We start from the raw sequence: 18614 nt of genomic DNA, 5'->3' as shown, positions 1-18614 counted from the left end.
GCCTACATTACAGTATATTGGAGACTGAGCCTGGAAAAATGCCGTAATTGTACTGTGCTTTCTTAGCTCAGGCACAGTGAGAGAAATGGGGGGAAAAGCAATTCACTACTGGCTACTCCATCTGAAATACCATCTTTACTTGAATATAGGATGACCAGGGATACCCCCCACATAATTAGATTTGGTGTATAGGCAATGTAAAAATTCGTTATCATTTTCCAAGTATAGAATCTATTTATTGGAGATTTGCTTTGGATTTGTCCCCCACCCACTACTACAGCAAGGAAAGTAAATCTGAGGGGTTAGGTAGACCCTTTGCCCTCTGCCCCAACATTTTCCCCTGCAGCCCCTGTCCCCTCTCCTTTCTGTCAGACTCTGCTCTCCCTGAGCACATGAAGTGAGAAGCAAACTTGAAAACACTGATATTGAAATAAAGATATCTGTAGTAATTTACGTATAGTACCCATAGATGTATTAAATCTAAAATTAATACATTTCACCTTTTTCAAGGATTCAAACGCCTCGTTCCAGGCATGAGTGGAGGCACAGTCTGGAGTACACACACATACTGAGCAGTGCTCAGCTGTGGGATCACCGTGGCTTGAAATGTTGTTGTCTCTGGTGGGGCCCAGCTCAATGAACTATATGGTAAAAGAGCCTTGTGGCTTTGGTCTAATATCATGCATACTTAAGTGGCAGGGGAAATACTATGACTAAGATAATGCAATTAAAAGGGCACTGTGTAGTGGACGGTGGACCCTTGTCTGCTTGTGGACAGGACTCTGTACGAGAGTCTCATAGTTAGCTTCTTGCCATAAAGTTGAAACCTGCGTCGAAACTTTGAAACGGGGTGCAAATTTATAAGGGCTGTAAATGCTGTTCGTCATAAGTCGAGAACTGCCTGTATTTGGGGGTATTTTTCAGACATTTAAGACTGATGAAGAAACTGGAATCATTTCACACACACCAGCCCTGGCCTGGGCCCCAGCCAGTGTGCAGCTTCTGGAGGGATTGTTCCCAGTGTAGCTGTAGCCAGCCAGCTTCACGCTCTCACCAGGAGGTGAGGGAAGCAGAGCAGCACCCAACTGGCTGCAAGCACACCAGAAGTTGTGCACTGGCCAGGGGTAGTGGGGCTGTTCTGCTCCCCATGCCCCCTGCTATGGCTGCTGCTGCCCCTGCCGCACCACTCTGGCTGGGTGGGTTGGTGGGAAGCTTCAGCTGGGAGGCTCCTGCCCAGCGCATTGAGCTCTGGCTCTAGCTCCCAGCCATCTTCCACCAGCTCCACCTGCCTGGTGCAGTGAACAGCCCCTGCGGGTGGACAGAGCAAGTGAAAGGTGGCCAGCAGCTGGAGCTGGATCTCCACCTGCTGTGCAGCTGCCGTCCAGCTGAAGGCCTTCCCACCTCACCAGCCCAGAGTGGTACGAAGCAGCGCAGCCTGGCAGAAGCCGCAGCTGGAGGCAAGGGGAACAGAACAGCCCCTCCTGCCCCAGCCAGCCTCTGGTGGGGCTGGTCCTGGTGCGGCTGCAGCTGGCTGAGGACTGCTTGCTCCCCTTGCCTCAGGTGGTCACTCTTCCTCCCACTTGCCCCTACTGTGCTGTGCTAGATGGGCAGGAGGAGGATTCAGCCTGACTGCTCCTGCTGGAGGTTGGAGGAGCAGAGGAAGATCTGGCCAGCTGCAGCCGCACTGGGAACAGCCCTGCCAAAGGCTTAGTGCTGGTTGCAGCTGGCAGGAGTGTGGCACAGGCTGTCCTGGTGGGAGTGGGTGAGGCTCAGCCCCACGTGGAGCACAGCAAGGCCAGCTGCAGGCCGGTTCCAGCCAGTTGGCCGGCTGGATCTGGCCGGTGGGGCTGTTTTTTGCCTGCCCCTGGGAGGAGTGGGATTTATGGCACTCTTGTCACATTTTCAGTTGCCTAATGTTTTCTTATACACTGATGGATAAAAGAAGGCTTTATATTATACAGTTACTTTGTACTGCTTACATTGAAAGTGTACAGATCTCTCTGTTTACTGCTATAAGTCTTCTGACCTTGATTGGTTCCTTTGTTCTGAATTTTCTATATATTTGCCAGTAGCAGAGGTATTATTTCTCCTGTTTTCAAGCTTCAAGTGATGTGACCAAAATGCACTTCTGTAAAAGGAAAAATTGTATTGTCATTAAAAAAAAATAAGGATAGTGTCTTCTGACTTTTCTGTTTACTTTTCATTTTTCTTCCATAAACTCTCTGTAATGGGGTGAGACTTCTACCCAGAGAATTGCAATGTACTGGGGAAGAGTTCTTTTTCAATTTTAGTTATGAAGCTCTTGATTAAAAATAATATATCCTCAAATTATTGTGATGCATGGGCTGTTAATGACTTCTAGGGAGGAAATGGGTGTAGTGGATCAGGCAAATTGTAAGGAAGAGCCAGGTGTTTCTGTTAAATATTTGGTAGCTACTTTGTGCCATTACTTGCCTCTTCATGGAACAGAGATGCATGGGCAAAAGAGATGGTTGATACAGGGAAGGCAAGGGAGCCAGCACATTCTGTGGAGTTGGCATTGCCAAAGAATAGAGTCCATGGAGGAAGAGGCTATGGTACAAGAAAGTGCTAAGAAATTATTTTGGGGGGAAAAATAAAGGAAGGTAAATGCCAAAAATGTCATTATTTTAGAGCTATTGTTGCCTGGTGGCCTCCTGTTCTTTGAGAATGAAGAATGGATAAATTTAAACCTTGAAAATTAGAGAAAACATAGTGCTGTGGGTCGGATCCAGCCTGCAGTAGTTGATAGATTTCTGATATATTTTTTGTGCTTAATAACTTCTTCATGAACTAATCCTTCTCTAGTAAGGAATTCAGTGTTATTTTGAGGACAAAGAATGGAGGAACACCTTCCCTTGGCACCAAATTTAACACGTCTTTCCCCAAAGTTGTGGATAACTCTGTAGAAGAGGCAGGGACTCTGCAGGAATGGTGTGTACTTAACTCTTTGTATTACCCAGTTTTCAGCGTGTTGTTTTCAGTCAGTCCTCACACTGGGACATGAGCATGATCAGACAGTGTTAACTCTTGAGTGAAATTTTGTGGTTTCTAATCCAGGCAAAGGGAAAAAAATGCTCTTGTTTTGGAAGGGGTTACCTGATGTATATTTTGCACCCAAGGAGCAAACTAACTCGTGTTGGTTTTTTTGTTTTCTGTTTTTTGCAAGGGACACAAAGCTTAAGGCATTGACACCTAAACTTGAGTTTTAACTTTTGATGCTTCCCCAGAAGCATGTGGCTTATTTTCTTCTCGCCTGACTTTCTGAATGGAAGAAGTTCCTTACTAGATTAAAGTATATCTGTCGCATTCAAAAACCACGCAATATCTTCCAGCCACTTCTAGCAAGATGAGGGAATTCCATTATGCAAAGCCTCAAGGATGAAAAAATTATTTACAGAAAATGTCACCTTTCCTGTTTGCAGTCAGGATCTTCAGAGTTTTTATAGTTCCCTTGATATCCGCTCCTTCCTCTTCATCCAGAGATAGTTGGAAACTGATGCCGAAACAGAGGAATATCAGAACTAGAAAAAAAAAAAAAAAAAAAAGGCCTGATGGTCATCCCTCTTACAAAGAAGCCAAGTTTAGATATTTTTATCCCATTGGAAGGTACCATTATGTAGTAGGTTCTCTCTGGCTTGCTGGCTCTGTCTGGCTTGCTTTTTATTTTTTTTTTAATCATATCCTAGGTATCTTCTCTCAAGGGGTAGCTTTTGATGGGAAGAACTTAATTTGGAGTCAGTGAGTGGCTATTTGGCATTGTAAGGACGTGCAGTGGGTTTGTTGTTTTCCATTTCAGTCAACAGTCTCTTGAAGCCCATTTGCTGCTACTTGCAGTGTCGAAGAAATGGGTTATCATTATTTTAGTAGAGCCCTTCTTCCCCTACATCCTGTCTCTCCTCCCCCAGCTTGGAAAACCCTTTTTATTTTTGTTGTAAACCATAGTGCCTATTTCAGTTTGAAAGATGCTTATTTTGATGTCTGTCTTCTTTCGACTAACTAGAAGTTTCACTTATTTAGCTTTGTGCTAAGAACATGTGGCCCTATGTGACTGATTTGAAAAGCAGGCAGCAACCAGGGTAGTAGTAATATGTATACCTTGTGAATCTCCTGCCTTAGCTCAGGATTGTACTCTTTTGCAAAGTGAATCCTTATGTTGACTATATTTAACACATTCCAGTGATGGTTTTTCTTTCAAAAGAAGGAATCCTCAGTGTTAATTAAGTGATTCACATCCTGTTGACTGGTTTTAAATGATGCATATCTTTCAGTTATTGAAGCTGATGACCTCATTGATGATTTCTTTCCAACTATTGCTTTTCTCAAAGGATGAATGAGCTGTTAGTTTTCATTAGTCAGTTTTCATTAGCAGTATTTCAGGCAAAGACCAAGTGTGAGAAATTTCAATGAGAAATTTTGAGAAACCTAAAAGCAACTGACACATAGGTTTGGTAGTGTCATCTCAGTCTTATCTTAGATTATCTCTATTGTCATAACATATTCCTCACATTGAAAACTCATAATGATTGCAATCCATTATGTGTATAACCGTACAGGAAATGTGCCCTATTTTAGTGGAAAGGAATTTGGCGAGGAAACAATTTCAGGCTTAAGATTCCTGAATGGATATATCTAAGATTTTCAAAAACATTAGTGCCGTTTCAAGTACTGATGTAATAATGCAGTAGATGTTTGTGTACACATTTTGTAAGACCCAGTTCAGTAATGTGTATTTGTTGTATTGCTTTTTTCCTTGTATTAACCTTAATAGGATGAAGGAAGTGTGAAAGAAATTCCTATTACCCATCACGTGAAAGAAGGATGTGAGAAAGCAGATCCTGCACAATTTGAATTACTTAAGGTTCTTGGTCAAGGATCATTTGGAAAGGTAAGATAAAAACACCTCCCATTTTACCCAGTCTCATGTCTGATAAATAAAATTTATTCAGATAAGAGGAATTAAGAAGCTATAATTCTCTATTTCCCCCAAAAAGTACCTCTTTGTTTTGTGCTACTGTCTCTGAAGATGCGTACAGATTTTTAGGACCTTCCTGCTTTACCACTTTATGTACAAAGCACAGATTTCTCCTTTTGAATAAAGATGTTTCCTTTTCATAGAATTATAGGTGAGTAGTAGAGATGCACAGTTGCATCGGTTTTATATTGGAGCAGCACTGATGAAAAGAAACTTGACTATCGGAAATTGGCTTTTTTTTTTCTCCCCCCAGTGTGGCCAGTAAATACCCTGAGAGGGCATGGAGGGGGTGTGTGCCACCAGAACTGGGTGGGGTGGGCTGCTACTGTGGGCTGAGGCCAGGGACCATGCTGGCTCTTCCTGGTGGGGGCTGGGCTAGGCTGCGCTTGGGGTGGGCAGCAGTGGTGCTGGGAGGGGGGGTTGGGGGCTACAGCAAATTTTGGGGTGTCTGTAGTTCCCCCCCCATAGGCCCCCTTCCAGCGTTGTCACTGCCCACGCTGAGTGCAGCCTGGCCCAGCCCCTGCTGGGAAGAGCCTGGCCTAACCCTGGCCCCAGCCCACAGTGGTAGCCCGCCCTGCCCTACACAGATCCAGGGTGCGCACAGTGGCAGGAGCTATCCCCTTCCCCGCACCCCCCAAATGAGCTGCATCTCCGTCCCTTGCCCTGTCTGGGCAGTGCCTGCCCCAGCCCCACTCCCTCCGTCACTGCAGAGGCCTTGATCTGCCCTCCCAAGCCCCTTCCCTTCCCCCACCCCTTCTACCACAACAGATTTACCAGCTGGGCACTGTTCTTCAGGCTGCTGGCTGCATATCGGAGAGCGGATCAGTATCAGCTGGTATGCCTCCATAAAAATCGTTTATCCATATTGGCCCCAAAATCTCCATCAGTGTACCCCTAATAAGTAAGACCTGAAGGGACCTCCTTTGGTCATCTAGCCCAACCCCCTGCCTGAGGCAGGACCATCCCTATCCAAACTAGTGTATACAGATCCATTGTCTAACCTCTTAGTAAAACAATACGGTTAACCCTGAAACAAAATGGGACATAACACCCTAACGTGTCACAGTCCAAGCAGGGGGACCACAGCAGTTAATGTCCTGTTGCTGCAAAGCTTATTGCTTGAGAGAGATGAGGAAGAGGGCCACACCCCCTTACAGACCATACTCATCTGACCATGGGGTAAAATTCCTTGCTGATCCCAAATATGGTGACCAGTCTGACCCTGAGCAGAGGGACAATACCCTCTAGCCAGGTTTCAGTCCCAGCTGAAGCTGTGGCACAGCCCACTCAAAATCCCCAACCTTGGGTGCTGCCAAGACCCTGTACCCCGATGGAAGGCTTAAAAAAACAAAACCTCATGCCTATAGCAGCAGGAGGGATAAAAATTCCCTCTTGGCCCCATGAGGCACCCAGTAAAGCCCAGAATCATGGGAAATGCACATAGTGAAACATAGGCATAGGTATGCTTGGATCATCCCTGAACAGTGTGTCCAATCTCTTCTTGAATCTCTATTCCACTGCCTCAGTTTTCTAACAGTGAAGAAGTTTTTCCTGATATCCACTCTAAACTGACTTTGGCTGTAGGCTGTACAAAATGGGCTTAATCTTGATGATAGAGGCTTCCATCTGCAGTCTGGTGAGAGTGAATGAAGGAAGGTACTTGCTGTAGCATTCACTGGGTCAAGGTAACCTGCTATAATAGTTTTGTTCGTCTCCTCTGAACACTTGTGGTATAGATAGTAGTTGTTTCATCCAGGGGTTAACTACCTTTGCTTAGTTTCCACTCACCTTGGGACAGACCTTGGTGTTCCCAGCTGAAGGCATGCATCAGTCATGGGCTCCCATGCACTCTCAAGCCTGGGAGCCCTGATGGTGATGCTTGGCCACACATGTAATTTAAGGCAGGATGGAAACCAGCCACAAAGTTGTTAGATGTGCTTTGTGTAGTAACTTTGTTCCTTGTTTTATTTCATTATTATGTGCATTAATGTTCTACACATTAATGCATACTATTTTACTATTAATATCTTACTATTTAAGATATGATTAACTGTTTAATCATGTTTTAAGTGTAACATCTGCCTGGGGCCTAATTTGTTTAATCTGTCCTATATTGTCCTATATTTTTGCAGATTTCTGTGCAATTTTCCCAGTATTCTTTTTTGCTGATCACCACTGATTCCAGGTTTCTCTCTCCCCATGAAATAAAGGTTATAAGTTTCTTTCCTCTCTCCTCATTAATTTATATTATCTAAAGTCAAATTTTTTATTTCCTCCCCTTATTTTTAGAGAATCTAAAACTACAGATATCTTTCTCATGTAAATCTTGAGCTCTGCAACAAAATCATTACAACTTTGGCATACATTAGGTGCAGTAATTCTTTTTCCTGGGTCATCTTCATATCTCTTTCTGTCTTGCCGGGCATTAAACCTACATAAGTAACTGTCATGTGAATATGTCTGTTGTATAATTGAAATGCTTTGTGATTGAAACTCTCAGGCAGTCCTCAGACTTGCAACACAGTTGGTTCCTGAAAACCATGTTATAAGTCGAAAGATAATTCAGAACCAGTTTTCCCATACGAGTAATGTTATAAATGGGGGATTGGATCCTTTCCGATGCTCAATACAGCTGCGTCCAGCTTTTAAGTCTGTTGTGGTGGAAGGGAAGGGGGGAGGGAAAGGGTGTGGAGGGGGCAGATCAGTGCCTCCATGGTGAGGGAGGAGTGAGGCTGGGGCTGGAACAGGGGCAGGGGCAAGTGCTTCCCAGTTAGGGTGGGGCAGGCATGTGACAGAGCCGCAGCTTGTCCAGGGGGTGCGGGGAGAAGGGGGCCTGCTCCCACTGCTGCGTGCCGCTGGTCCAGGAGCTGCTCGTCCAGTAGCTCCCACCACTTGTCCAGAAGGGCACAGGGGGCATATACCCCCAGATCTGCAGGGGGTGGGGCTGGGGCTGCACCAGACTGTGCTCCGGGGATTATGGGGCAGGCTACGGCAAATTTTTGGGTGGCTGCAGCTCTGCTGTCTGCCCTGAGCACCGTCTGTCCCAATCTGGGGGCGTACGCCCCGCCCCCATGCCTTCCTGCTGCTTGCTTGGGCGGGGTGGGCATGGGATGGAGCCATGGCTCATTTAGGGGGGCACAGAGGAGGGGCGGCTCCTGCTGCTGCGCACTGCTCATCCAGAGGTGGTGCAGCAGTTCCATCCCTCACCCACAGAGCACCGTGTGGGAGCCATGGGCAAGTGATAGAAATGCCCCTGCTCCCAGCATTGCTGCTGCTGCCCACCTGGAATGCACCCTAGTGTGGCCCTGGCTCCACCCACCCCATGCAGCTCTGGGGGCACATGCCCCCCCATGCCCTCCCAGACAAGCGGTGAGAGCAGCGGCAGGAGCTGCCCCACCCTCCCCCCTATGCCTCCTAGACCAGCCACAGCTCTGCCTTGCACCCGCTGTGGCTGGGCAGTACTTGCCCCAGCCCCGGCTTCACTCCTCCTTCACTGTGGGGGCATTGATCGCCCCACACCAAGTCCTTTTCTCCACCCCCCCTCAGAATAGGCTTACCAGCTGGACACAGCTGTATTGAGCATTGTAAAGTCAAAACCCGCGTTGGAACTTTTAAACAGGGTATAAATTTATAAACATCCTAAGTGCCATTTGTCATAACTCAGTTGTAAGTTGCGGACTTTCTGTATGTTAATAGTTTCCCAAACTTTTTTGGGATAACAGATTGTTGTCAAAATTTCTCATGTTTAATTGAAAACGGTTTGAATGCCTATACAGTCCAGTGCAATCTACAGACCCTTTACCAGGGCCTCAAGGACTGGTGCTTATGCAGGTATAACCAGGAGTGTGTTAGAAGACCAAACTAAACTTGTGTTAACACCTTAAAACAACAGTTGGCAACCTTTTCGGGGGCTTGGGATGACCCAGCTTGAATCAGGGAGGCAACTGAGTGAGCACCTGGAACGAACTGAGGGTGCCACAGTTCCCTGCCATTACACAGGGGAAGTGCCTGCCACTGCTGTTTCTCCCTGCCACAGCATGGGAGAAGCTCCTGTCAAAGTCCCACGCTTGTGGGCTAGATCCAGTGGCTCATGAGATAAATTTGGCTAAGGGGCCCTAGGCTGCCGAACCCTGCCATAAAATAGTTTGCTAGGCAGAGTTTTGATTTGCTATGATTATTATAATATCTGTAAATCTCAATAGTAAAGGTTAAAAAGTCCCTTGGAAAAGTAGCACTGTCTACCCTCTCTTCCTTGTGTTTTTATGTGTGTGTGTGTGTGTGGCTTTAATCCCAATTCTGGAATGGAAAAAAATTTTGAATTTTTTTCACAGAGTAGAAAATGTATATTCTGAGGTTTTGGAAAAATAGGCATATGAAATACTAAGGGCACATGCCTGACAGATGTACTATTTTGTTAATCATTCTCAGAGAATAGCTTAAAAGGTGAGTGTCAATTTTTTTCTCTATAAATCAGGTTACTTATCGTAAAACCTGGAATATCTGAAGCTGAAAATCCTGAACAATTTACCTCAAGAAATGTGTTTCTGCTAATAGCTTGGTTTATAGTCAGTTGGCACTGAATCAGGATCTTTGTGATTTAGTACCAGCCTGGCCATGGCTCCTGTGAGAGAGAGCTGTCCGTTTTTAACCTCCAGTCATTTATGGATTCAGCCGGATATGATTTTTCTAAGGGAAGGATCTTCCATTTGGATTCACCTTTCTTATACTTTACAGCATGAATGCTTGCCAGCTAATGGATGAAAGGAAGCTTCTTGCCTGAAATACAGGATATTTTATCTGTAGTAAAACTCTCACTTGACAGTCTTAAGCAAGCCTTATAGATGGGGACCTACCTAATTCATGTGGGCTGTCCCCTTATTTTGTAGCCCAAGTGTGGCACAGATTGCCATTTTCATGGTGGAACACAGGTTCCGTGTCCCGTTCTCTCCCCCCCCCACTCCCCCGACACACATACCTCTGACTGGCCAAGGGACCCTGTCAGTCCTGCCCCTCCCTAGAGATTGACAGATGGCTGAGGGACCATTCAGAGACGTGGGGAGACTTGCCATCCTCTGCAAACCCCTCCCCCTGCCTGTGTTTCAGGACACCAGGGCTTCCTGCCTCTGTTTTCAAGTCCCTTCCCCCTTGTCCCCCTGCCTGCTAGTTATTTTTTGGGTTTTTTGTGGGACCTGGGTCTTTTCGTGGTTTCCGTGAAAATTGCAAAGTCAGCAGGTCCTTACTTGGATATTCATGAGCTGGTCTCAAAGTCTCAGTTATACCAATCTCTGAAATACTCAGAGGGCTTCTCTGTACTGTTTTAGCTTCTTGAGAATCCATATAGTAGCCACTTCAGCTTTTTTCTTTCTTTTTTCTTCTGTATCCCACAAGGGCATATCTGGATTACATACAAGCTTTCTGTTGACAGAAAGTAGCCATCACAAGACGATTGCACACCAGTGTGGCTCCTGCTGGAGCTGTACAGCTTAGTTTCAGCAGCTGTTTTAGCAGAGTGCACAGTACACCCTGGAAAACACAGCTGACAGATGGTGATTCCATATATACCTTCTCCTAGGTGCCAGGTGGTGCCAAAACATTTGTTGCTCTTGGAACTGTGTTACTCTGCCAACATATAGAGCAGTGGTCACAAATCAGTCAGTTGAGATCAACCGGTCGATGAGGGAGCCCCTAACAGTCTATCTTAGTCTGGCTAGTCCCTCCCCCCCCCCCAAACTGAGATCTACTGTCAAAGGCTCTGTGATCAGGAGCAGCGGGATGCACATGGGTGGGCTGACCTGTGCCCCGTGCCCTCAGGGCTGGGCCAGGTGAGTGGGACCCAAGCTGGGCAAGGGTTGAAGCCCAGGCAGCTGGTCCAGGGTCAGAGCTGGGGATGGCCTCTGTCATCTGTGTGGTGCCTGGGGATGGAGGCGGGACAGGAGCAGGGCAGCTATCCAGGGATGGCGGTGCTAGGAGGGGGATTGGGAGGGCTACAGCAAATTTTTGGGTGCCTGCAGCACCCCCATAGCCCTGTTACCAAAACTGCTGCTGCCTGGCCTGAGCTGCTGCTCCCAGGCAGTTGCCCCATTTCAGTCTGACCTCTGTCCCTAGAACTGTGCGGCTGACGCAAGCTGCCCACAGGTCAGGACTAGCAGCTCAGAGCAATAAAACAACAGTGGGACAGTGACAATCCTCGGCAGTGGTGTCTTTTGTCTGGTGCACAGCACAGCTGGGGCCTGCAGCGTAAACAGGCCCCAGTTTGCAGCACAGCTTGGGTGAGCCCCCTCCCAGGAAGAGCCTGGCGCTGCCCTGGCCTCAGTCCACAGCGGCAGCCAGCATGCAGATCTAGGGTCACATGCCCCCATGACCTCCCAGGCCGTGTGCCCCCTCCAGTCAAATGAGTTGTTTGCAGCTCTGTCCCATGCCCCACCTGTGCAAGGCCTGCCCCAGCCCCACTCCCTTCCTTACCGCTGTGGGGTAAGAACAGATCGAGGCCCCAGTGGTGAGGGAGGGAGTGGGTCACTGGTAGGAGCAGGGGCTGGGGGGTGTGAGGGACAAGTGGAGGCCTGGGGGGCGCCTGCTTAATCCACTACCCGGCCTGGCCAGGGCCCTACTCACTGCAGCTGCTGCTCATGCTTGTGCCCCACTCCCTCCCTCATGGCTAGGGCCTTGATCTGCCCCACCTCCTCTCATGGCCCTTTTCCTACCCCTTCCCCCACAGACTTCCCTGATGGGGGGGGGTGTCCCCCAATAATTCTTTCTCCCTCTGCCTTGATCTGCCCCTCCCTCCATACCTCTCCACAGACTGGCCTGTGGCGGGGGGGAGGGTGGTGCACGATAGATCTTGGGTTTCTTTTCAGTTAAAAAAGTGATCTCCTACTTAAGGTTGGAGACTGCTGATATAGAGACTTCTGTTGCCCTAAGAGCGTGGGGATCCACTTACAGTTTTGCTGACAGAACTTAAGTTCTTTTGGCCAAGCTATGCCATGCAAAAAAAAAAAAAAGAACGAATTTAGAGTCCAGCTGTGGACATGTGCAGTCCCTTGCCATGCACTCTTGAAAGGGTGCATCAAGATCACTGCAGGTGTGCTCTTCTCCTAGAGGGTAACAAAGGAGTTGCTCAGTCCTCTGGCTCTGTTCCCCACTTCCCATTGGTTTTAGGTGCAGGAAGTGGGATGGACAGTCAATAAACTGTCCAATATTTTGTTCAATATCTTCATCAGCTACCTGGGTGAGGACGTGGAAAACACTGTGTTCACATTCACAGATGACACCAAACTATGGGGTGAAGAAAACACACTGATGGGAAGAAACCGAAGTCAGGCAGACCTGGACAGGTTAGAAAAGTGGGCAGAGAACAATAGGATGCAGTTCAACAAGGACAAGTACAAGGTGCTGCACCTAGGGAGAGGGACTCACCAGCACACCTGTAGCCTGGGTGGTGACCTTCTCAGCAGCACAGTGGCAGAAAGAGATCTCAGAGTCATTGTAGACTTCAAGATGAATATCAGCATGACGAAACAGTTAGCAAAGCTGATCTCAGTTTGTCATGCATTAGTAGGTGCATCACAAACAGGTCCAGGGAGGTGATACTCTCCCTTTATGTGGCACTGGCCAGGCTGTAGCTAGAGTACTGCGTCCAATTCTAGGCACCGCAATTCAAAGAAGATATGGACAACCTTTAGAGGGTCCAGAGGAGGGCCACTTGTATGGTTAGAGGCCTGTGGGGAAGGCCTTATGAGGACCTGGATCTTTTCTACCTCTGCAAGAGAAGGCTAAGGGGGCGGATCTTGTGGCACTATACAAATTCACCCGGGGGGTGGGGCAGCAGGGAATAGGAGATGCTCTGTTTATTAGAGCACTCACTGGAATAACCAGAAACAATGGCCGCAAGTTGATGGAGAGTAGATTTAGGTTGGACATCAGAAAGAACTTCTTCATGGTTAGGGTTGCCAGAATCTCGAATGGGTTTCCAAGGGAAGTGGTGCTCTCCCCTACCTTGCGGGGTCTTCAGGAGGAGACTGGACAAGCACCCAGCTGGGGGTCACATGACCCCAGCACTTTTTCCTGCCACTGGCAGGAAGTCTGACTCAATGATCTTTTGAGGTCCCTTCCGACCCTAGCATCTGTGAATCTATAAACACACTCCTGTGTGCTTGGCCTCCAGATGATGACAACTTAGCTTGTTACAAATTTAAAAGATTTGGAACCAAAGGTTTTTGCCATTGTTAGCAAACTTAAAGCAAGAAGCAGCCAGTTCACTCATAAAATAATGTGAAATTTAATACTAGCAGTTGAATTAAAAGAGCTTATTCCTTCATTTTGGTGGAAGGGGTTGTGTCTTTTCTGCACTCTATCTACAGCAATAAATTATTGTAATATTGTTCCATGTACTACTACTATATGTGTGGAACAACACTGGTTAGCTTGGGGAAACCAGAAATAGTCTGAAGACCTTCACTGTTAGGAAGCTGGTGATGGCATATTGCAATTTAATTAGACAAGAAAACCTCTGGTGAAGAGTTGACTCCATATTCAGAAACATATGGAGATGTTTCATAGATGGTGAGAGCCTGGAAAGGACCTCGCAAAATCATTGGGTCCAGCCCCCCTGCACTAGGCAGGAAAGACAACTGGAGTCAGTTTGTATGCCTCTTTCTTATTTTCCAAGAGGACCATAACAGCCCTTATGCTACCTTTCCTCTGCATGGGAATAGACTTCTTTTGGGCTTCGAGGATTGTGTCCTTGAGAAGCAACCATGCTTCATGCACTCCTTTCAACTTCAGTCCAGGGTCCCACAGTGATTCCCCTACTTTTGCCCTGAGCCTATTGAAATTTTGCTTTTTTGAAGTTCAAAACTTCAGCCTTGCTAGCTGATTTGCCTGCCTTGCAGTGGATAGTTAACATGATGGTTTTGTGGTTGCTGTCGCCCAGGCTACCCTGTAGTTTCAAGTTGCTCACCAGATTGTGTCCTTCGGCCAAGACCAAATCTAGGAGAGTGTTACCTTTGGTTGGCCCATGCACCTCCTGAGTTAGGTACAGCTCTTCGATACAGGTCAGGAAGGAACATAACCAATCTGAGTTAGCCAAGGGTTCTTCTCAAGAGATGTCTGGGTAATTGAAGTCGCCCATGATGACTGTGTCCCATGTATGCGTGGCCTCTGCCAGTTCTTGTGAGAACTCCAGCTCCTCCCCCTGATTTGGTGGTCTGTAGTATACACCTACAATTTAGGTCTCTCTCACTATGCCCTCTTTCCCTGCCCCCCAGTTTGACCCAGAGGGTTTCAAACCACTCTTCTTTGAAGCTGATGTCAGTTGCCAAGGAGGTGTACTGCTCCCTTGCATAGATTGGCTGCAGAGCTGCTCGCTCTAGATCACTTAGCAGGTCTGCCTATTTCAGGAACCTTTGCGTAGAGGTTCCTCGTACCTGTAATGTGGTTACCTGTGAATGAAGGCATGCAGTTGTTTGTATTGCTCTATCTGTCTAGGCACCGTTTCTTCCTGCATCAAACCAACAAGAGTCCTGTTTTCAGTGCTTCTCTGTAGTGAATTTTTGACTTTGGTTTCTCCACAGGATACTGTATTGTGGAAGTTTATTGACTCTTCTGTCATCCTATCATTTCTCTTCTTTTGGAGGTTATGGTTTTGTCATGTTAAAATAGATGTCCTTATAAACTGGTCAAACCTAATCAGTATTTGCATCTACCAGTTTTAGAAATAACTTGAAATATGGATTTTTTTTTAATCAGGTTTTTCTTGTGAGGAAAATAATGGGCCCTGATGCTGGACAGCTTTATGCAATGAAAGTTTTGAAGAAAGCTTCTTTAAAAGGTACATGTACTTTTTTTATAAGAAACTTGAAACTTGTTTTTAGCATCTTTTTATATTTCTTTAGCCAATACTAGAACTATTTCTATTCTGAAAATTTATTTCTAAAAAGCAGTTATTCTTTCAGTGAAGTCATAATCCTTTCTTTAACATAAGTTTGTTTTTTTCCATGAAAAAGTATTTTGAGCTCTTGCCTTAATAGGTATTATTTTAAGCCTTACCAGATTAATTCACTGTAACCTTGGATTTTTTTGTACACATTAGTCTTTTGGAAGTCTATTTAACTTTTATTTTATCAGAACAAATGAATTTCTTAAAAGAAAATTGTGAAAAATATAAGGAAGCTGTCTCCCATAATTAAAACCTAAGTGATTTAGAATTTGAGCAAATTTCTGAACAAATTTAAGCCAAACTAAGCTATTTGTCTTTTAAGACACTTGAGAGGATGTTACTGCATTGTCAATTATGTGTGGACATAGTGTATTACTAGTTGGAAAAAAATGTATGGTTATAAAACACAATACACATTCACATGAGACAGAATACAGAAATTCAAGTTGGCTAAGGTCTCATTCAGAATTTTTTTATCAAGTAAAGACTTATTTAACACTATTCTCATTTTTTCCAGTACGAGATAGAGTTCGCACAAAAATGGAGAGAGATATATTAGTAGAAGTAAATCATCCATTTATCGTCAAACTGCACTATGGTTGGTATTTTTTATTTTGCTGCCTAAATGTTTGACTAGTTAAAGGCATTGGTTATGTTTCTTAATACTCAGTGTGCAGTTTTCTCAAACCTAGCTTTCATTAAGCATGTTAACGTGAGTATGTCTAAATAAAATGGGATTGCATTTGTAAAGAAGGTACAGATGGCTGGAAAGCATGGCTAAACAGATACAGGCATATCTTGTTTTATTGCGCTTCACTTTATTGCGCTTTTACAAATTGAAGGTTTGTGGCAACCCTGCATTGAGCAAGTCTATCGGCGCCATTTTTCCATCGGCGCCAATCGGCTCAGATGATGGTTAGCATTTTTTAGCAATAAAGTATGTACATTGTTTTTTAGACATAATGCTATTGCACACTTAATAGACTACAGTATAGTGTAAACATAACTTTTATATGCACTGGGAAACCAAAAAATTCATGTGACTCGCTTTATTGCGATATTCGCTTTATTGCGGTGGTCTGGAACCAAACCCGCAATATCTCCGAGGTATGCCTGTACAAATACTGCTTTCCCTGTGTATCTAAGTTGCGGACAGTAGCCACCACACTTGGGCCAGATTTATTTCCTTCAGAAATAAATAAATGTATCCGGCCTCTTGAAAGCGCTGACTTTTGCAGAGTTGTATCAAACTGGTATATTCTGCCTTGAAGTTTTAAAAATTCCATTTATAATTGTTGTATTTACTCAATTAGAAGATGAGGTTTTTTTCCCCCCTCATGGGTGGGGGGAAAGCCTTTTGCCTTACAATTGAGCACAAAGTGGTAGGGGGCAGGGGTTAGGGCTGGAGCTGCAGCTGCTGCCTGCCCCTTGCTGCCTCTACACCCAGCCACTTCTCCCCTGCGGCCCCCAGTCTCCCCCCAGACCAACACCACTTCTCCGCCTCTGCCACAGTCTTGCTTACCTTTGCTGAGCACCAGTAGGCTCAGTCTTCACTGCAGCCTGGAGCATGGAACACACAGTGCCCCATGCCCCATCCTGCAGGAGGGATGGAGCCTGCTGGCACAGAGCAAAGATAAGGTGGTGTGGAGGGAAAAAGGAGGAAGTGGGGTGGGGACCCTAGGCTTTGGGGGTGGCAGTGGCATTGAGGGGGAAAAGGAAGGACAGGGGAAGGGGAATTGGGGCAGCCTGAGGCTGCAGTTGGGCCAGGTACAATGTGGGGAAAGGCAGGCAGCAGGGGGCAAGCTGCCTGTCTCACTACCTGCTTCCCACTACTCCCCTTTACAGGCTCTCACCACATGCTGCCTTACTAGCTGTCCCCCATTGTCTGTCCTCCCTACCACCTGCCCCAGTACTGCCCCCTTCATCACCTCTTCCCCTGCTGCCTGCAGAAGTGGGGGGATGGCTTTAAGATGATCCTCCGATAATTAGATTCCACTCATGGAAAATTATAACTTATAAATGTTCTGTGTATAGAATCTAATTACTGGGGAGGGGAATCATCTTAAATTCAGGGTCATCTTGTTTTCAAGGAAATGTGGTACTGTGCATCTTGCTTGTTCTTGGTTATGAACCTGGATCCGAGTTTTCTGTTTGCTGCAGAAAATTGTGGATTTTTTCTCCTTTTAAAAGAGGACGTCACAGAGTTTCTACTTAAAAGGAGACACCCTCCTCTACTAAGATTTTTGTGGCTACAGTGGGATGTGGGACTACAGCTGGTCTAGACCAGCTCCAGGCAGGAGCTGCCTTTGTGGCCTAGTAGATGGGACCCAGCATGGAAGGGAGTGCTGTACTGCCATAGCTGCTAAGGTGAAACATCCCTTGTCCTCCCAGCAGCAGTGAGGGGCACAGCCCCATGCTGCTGTCCCCACTGCTGCCAGGTGTGCAGGGGATGCATTGCTAGGGCAGCGTGGAACTCTCAGCAGCAAGAAGATTACCCATGTGGCCCCACTGTGTCCTGCAGATCAGCTCAGATCATGTTACCGATTCTGTCCAGGGGGTGAAGAGTGTGTTTATGTGTATATAGTCAACTTAATGTACATTAAATATTTCTTAAGCAATTCATATCATGCAAGTGAAACAGCCTGTTACATGTTAATCAGATTTATAAAGAATTATCATAGTGCAATAAGGATATGCATGGAAGAAAACTTATGTGAAGAGCATTTATAGTTAGAATTCAAGTATTCTCCATTTTAACTTGTTTAAAGGAAATGCACCAAATCATGCCTTATTGAGACTACAAACTCTGTATTATCCCCTTTTTGGTCACTGGCTGCTTTTTTTCCTCCCCTCAATTCTTTATTTTCACAGGAACAGAGCAGCAGATTCTTCCTACAATCTTATTTTGTAAAGTTTTCTGAAATGTGTTTTTTGCTACTTGTTCTTTTCGTTCTCCACCAACAGAAATTTTTAGTATTGCCATCCTTTAGCTAAAGCCCCTGACAGATGTTTCACCTATGAAGTGATAAATTAGTTGATCACATTTTAAGTAGTAACCTATCCACACATTCACACACTTAATGATGCGATAAAATATGGAATAAGTCACAAAGTTATTACACAAAATATGTAACCACTAAGGCCACTGACAGATGTTCAATTAAAGGAGCAATGGGATCTTATCCATGATCCCAGCTCACTCCTATTGCCATGCCATACCACGGCAGGAGGCATAACTCGGATCAGGGATCAGATCCCCATCATGCCCTATTGACAGTGCAGGCAGAGTCTGGAATCATGGAACCTGGGCTCTCCCTGCACTAGTAAGTAGCAAGATGGGTGCCCAGTGTCACCATGGCCAGGAGCACCAGTCAGCTGACTGGTGCTTCCAGCCACAGTGAAACCAGAACCCTTCAGAACTCCAGTGCACTTCTGCAGCTGGAAATGCTGATCAGTTGGCCAAGAACCAAAACCTTGTAGGGGTGGAGAGGCTTGTGTGTCCCAGTGATCCTTGGAACTATGTTGCCTGGAGTTTCACACCCCTGGCTGGGTCATCCATGGTGAACAGACCTTAGGGGAGGTTCCAGACAAACCATGGTTCAACCCCAAGTCCTCAGCGGTGGCTAAGGTGGAAAGTGATGTCAGGATCTCAGCAGCTGTAAGGACAGAAGAAGGCTGCAGCAAGAT

General features: G+C 46.0%; 1 protein-coding gene across 2 annotated transcripts in view; it reads left to right on the top strand.

Moving 5' to 3' along the window:
- Positions 1-18614, top strand: part of RPS6KA6 (ribosomal protein S6 kinase A6) — a 97557-nt gene that overhangs the window by 19329 nt on the left and 59614 nt on the right. For both annotated transcript variants that reach the window (XM_090059676.1, XM_090059677.1), the window contains exons 3-5: positions 4790-4906; positions 14738-14819; positions 15445-15525. In XM_090059676.1, the coding sequence (XP_089915802.1) occupies positions 4790-4906; positions 14738-14819; positions 15445-15525 (280 nt within the window). The remainder of the gene's footprint in view (positions 1-4789; positions 4907-14737; positions 14820-15444; positions 15526-18614) is intronic.

The sequence above is a fragment of the Crocodylus siamensis genome, chromosome 8, assembly GCF_052110815.1.
Source record: "Crocodylus siamensis isolate JL-2025a chromosome 8, ASM5211081v1, whole genome shotgun sequence".
NCBI classification, from domain to species: domain Eukaryota; kingdom Metazoa; phylum Chordata; order Crocodylia; family Crocodylidae; genus Crocodylus; species Crocodylus siamensis.
The sequence above is the reverse complement of the archived record's forward strand: the minus strand, read 5'-3'. Positions and strand labels throughout refer to the sequence as shown.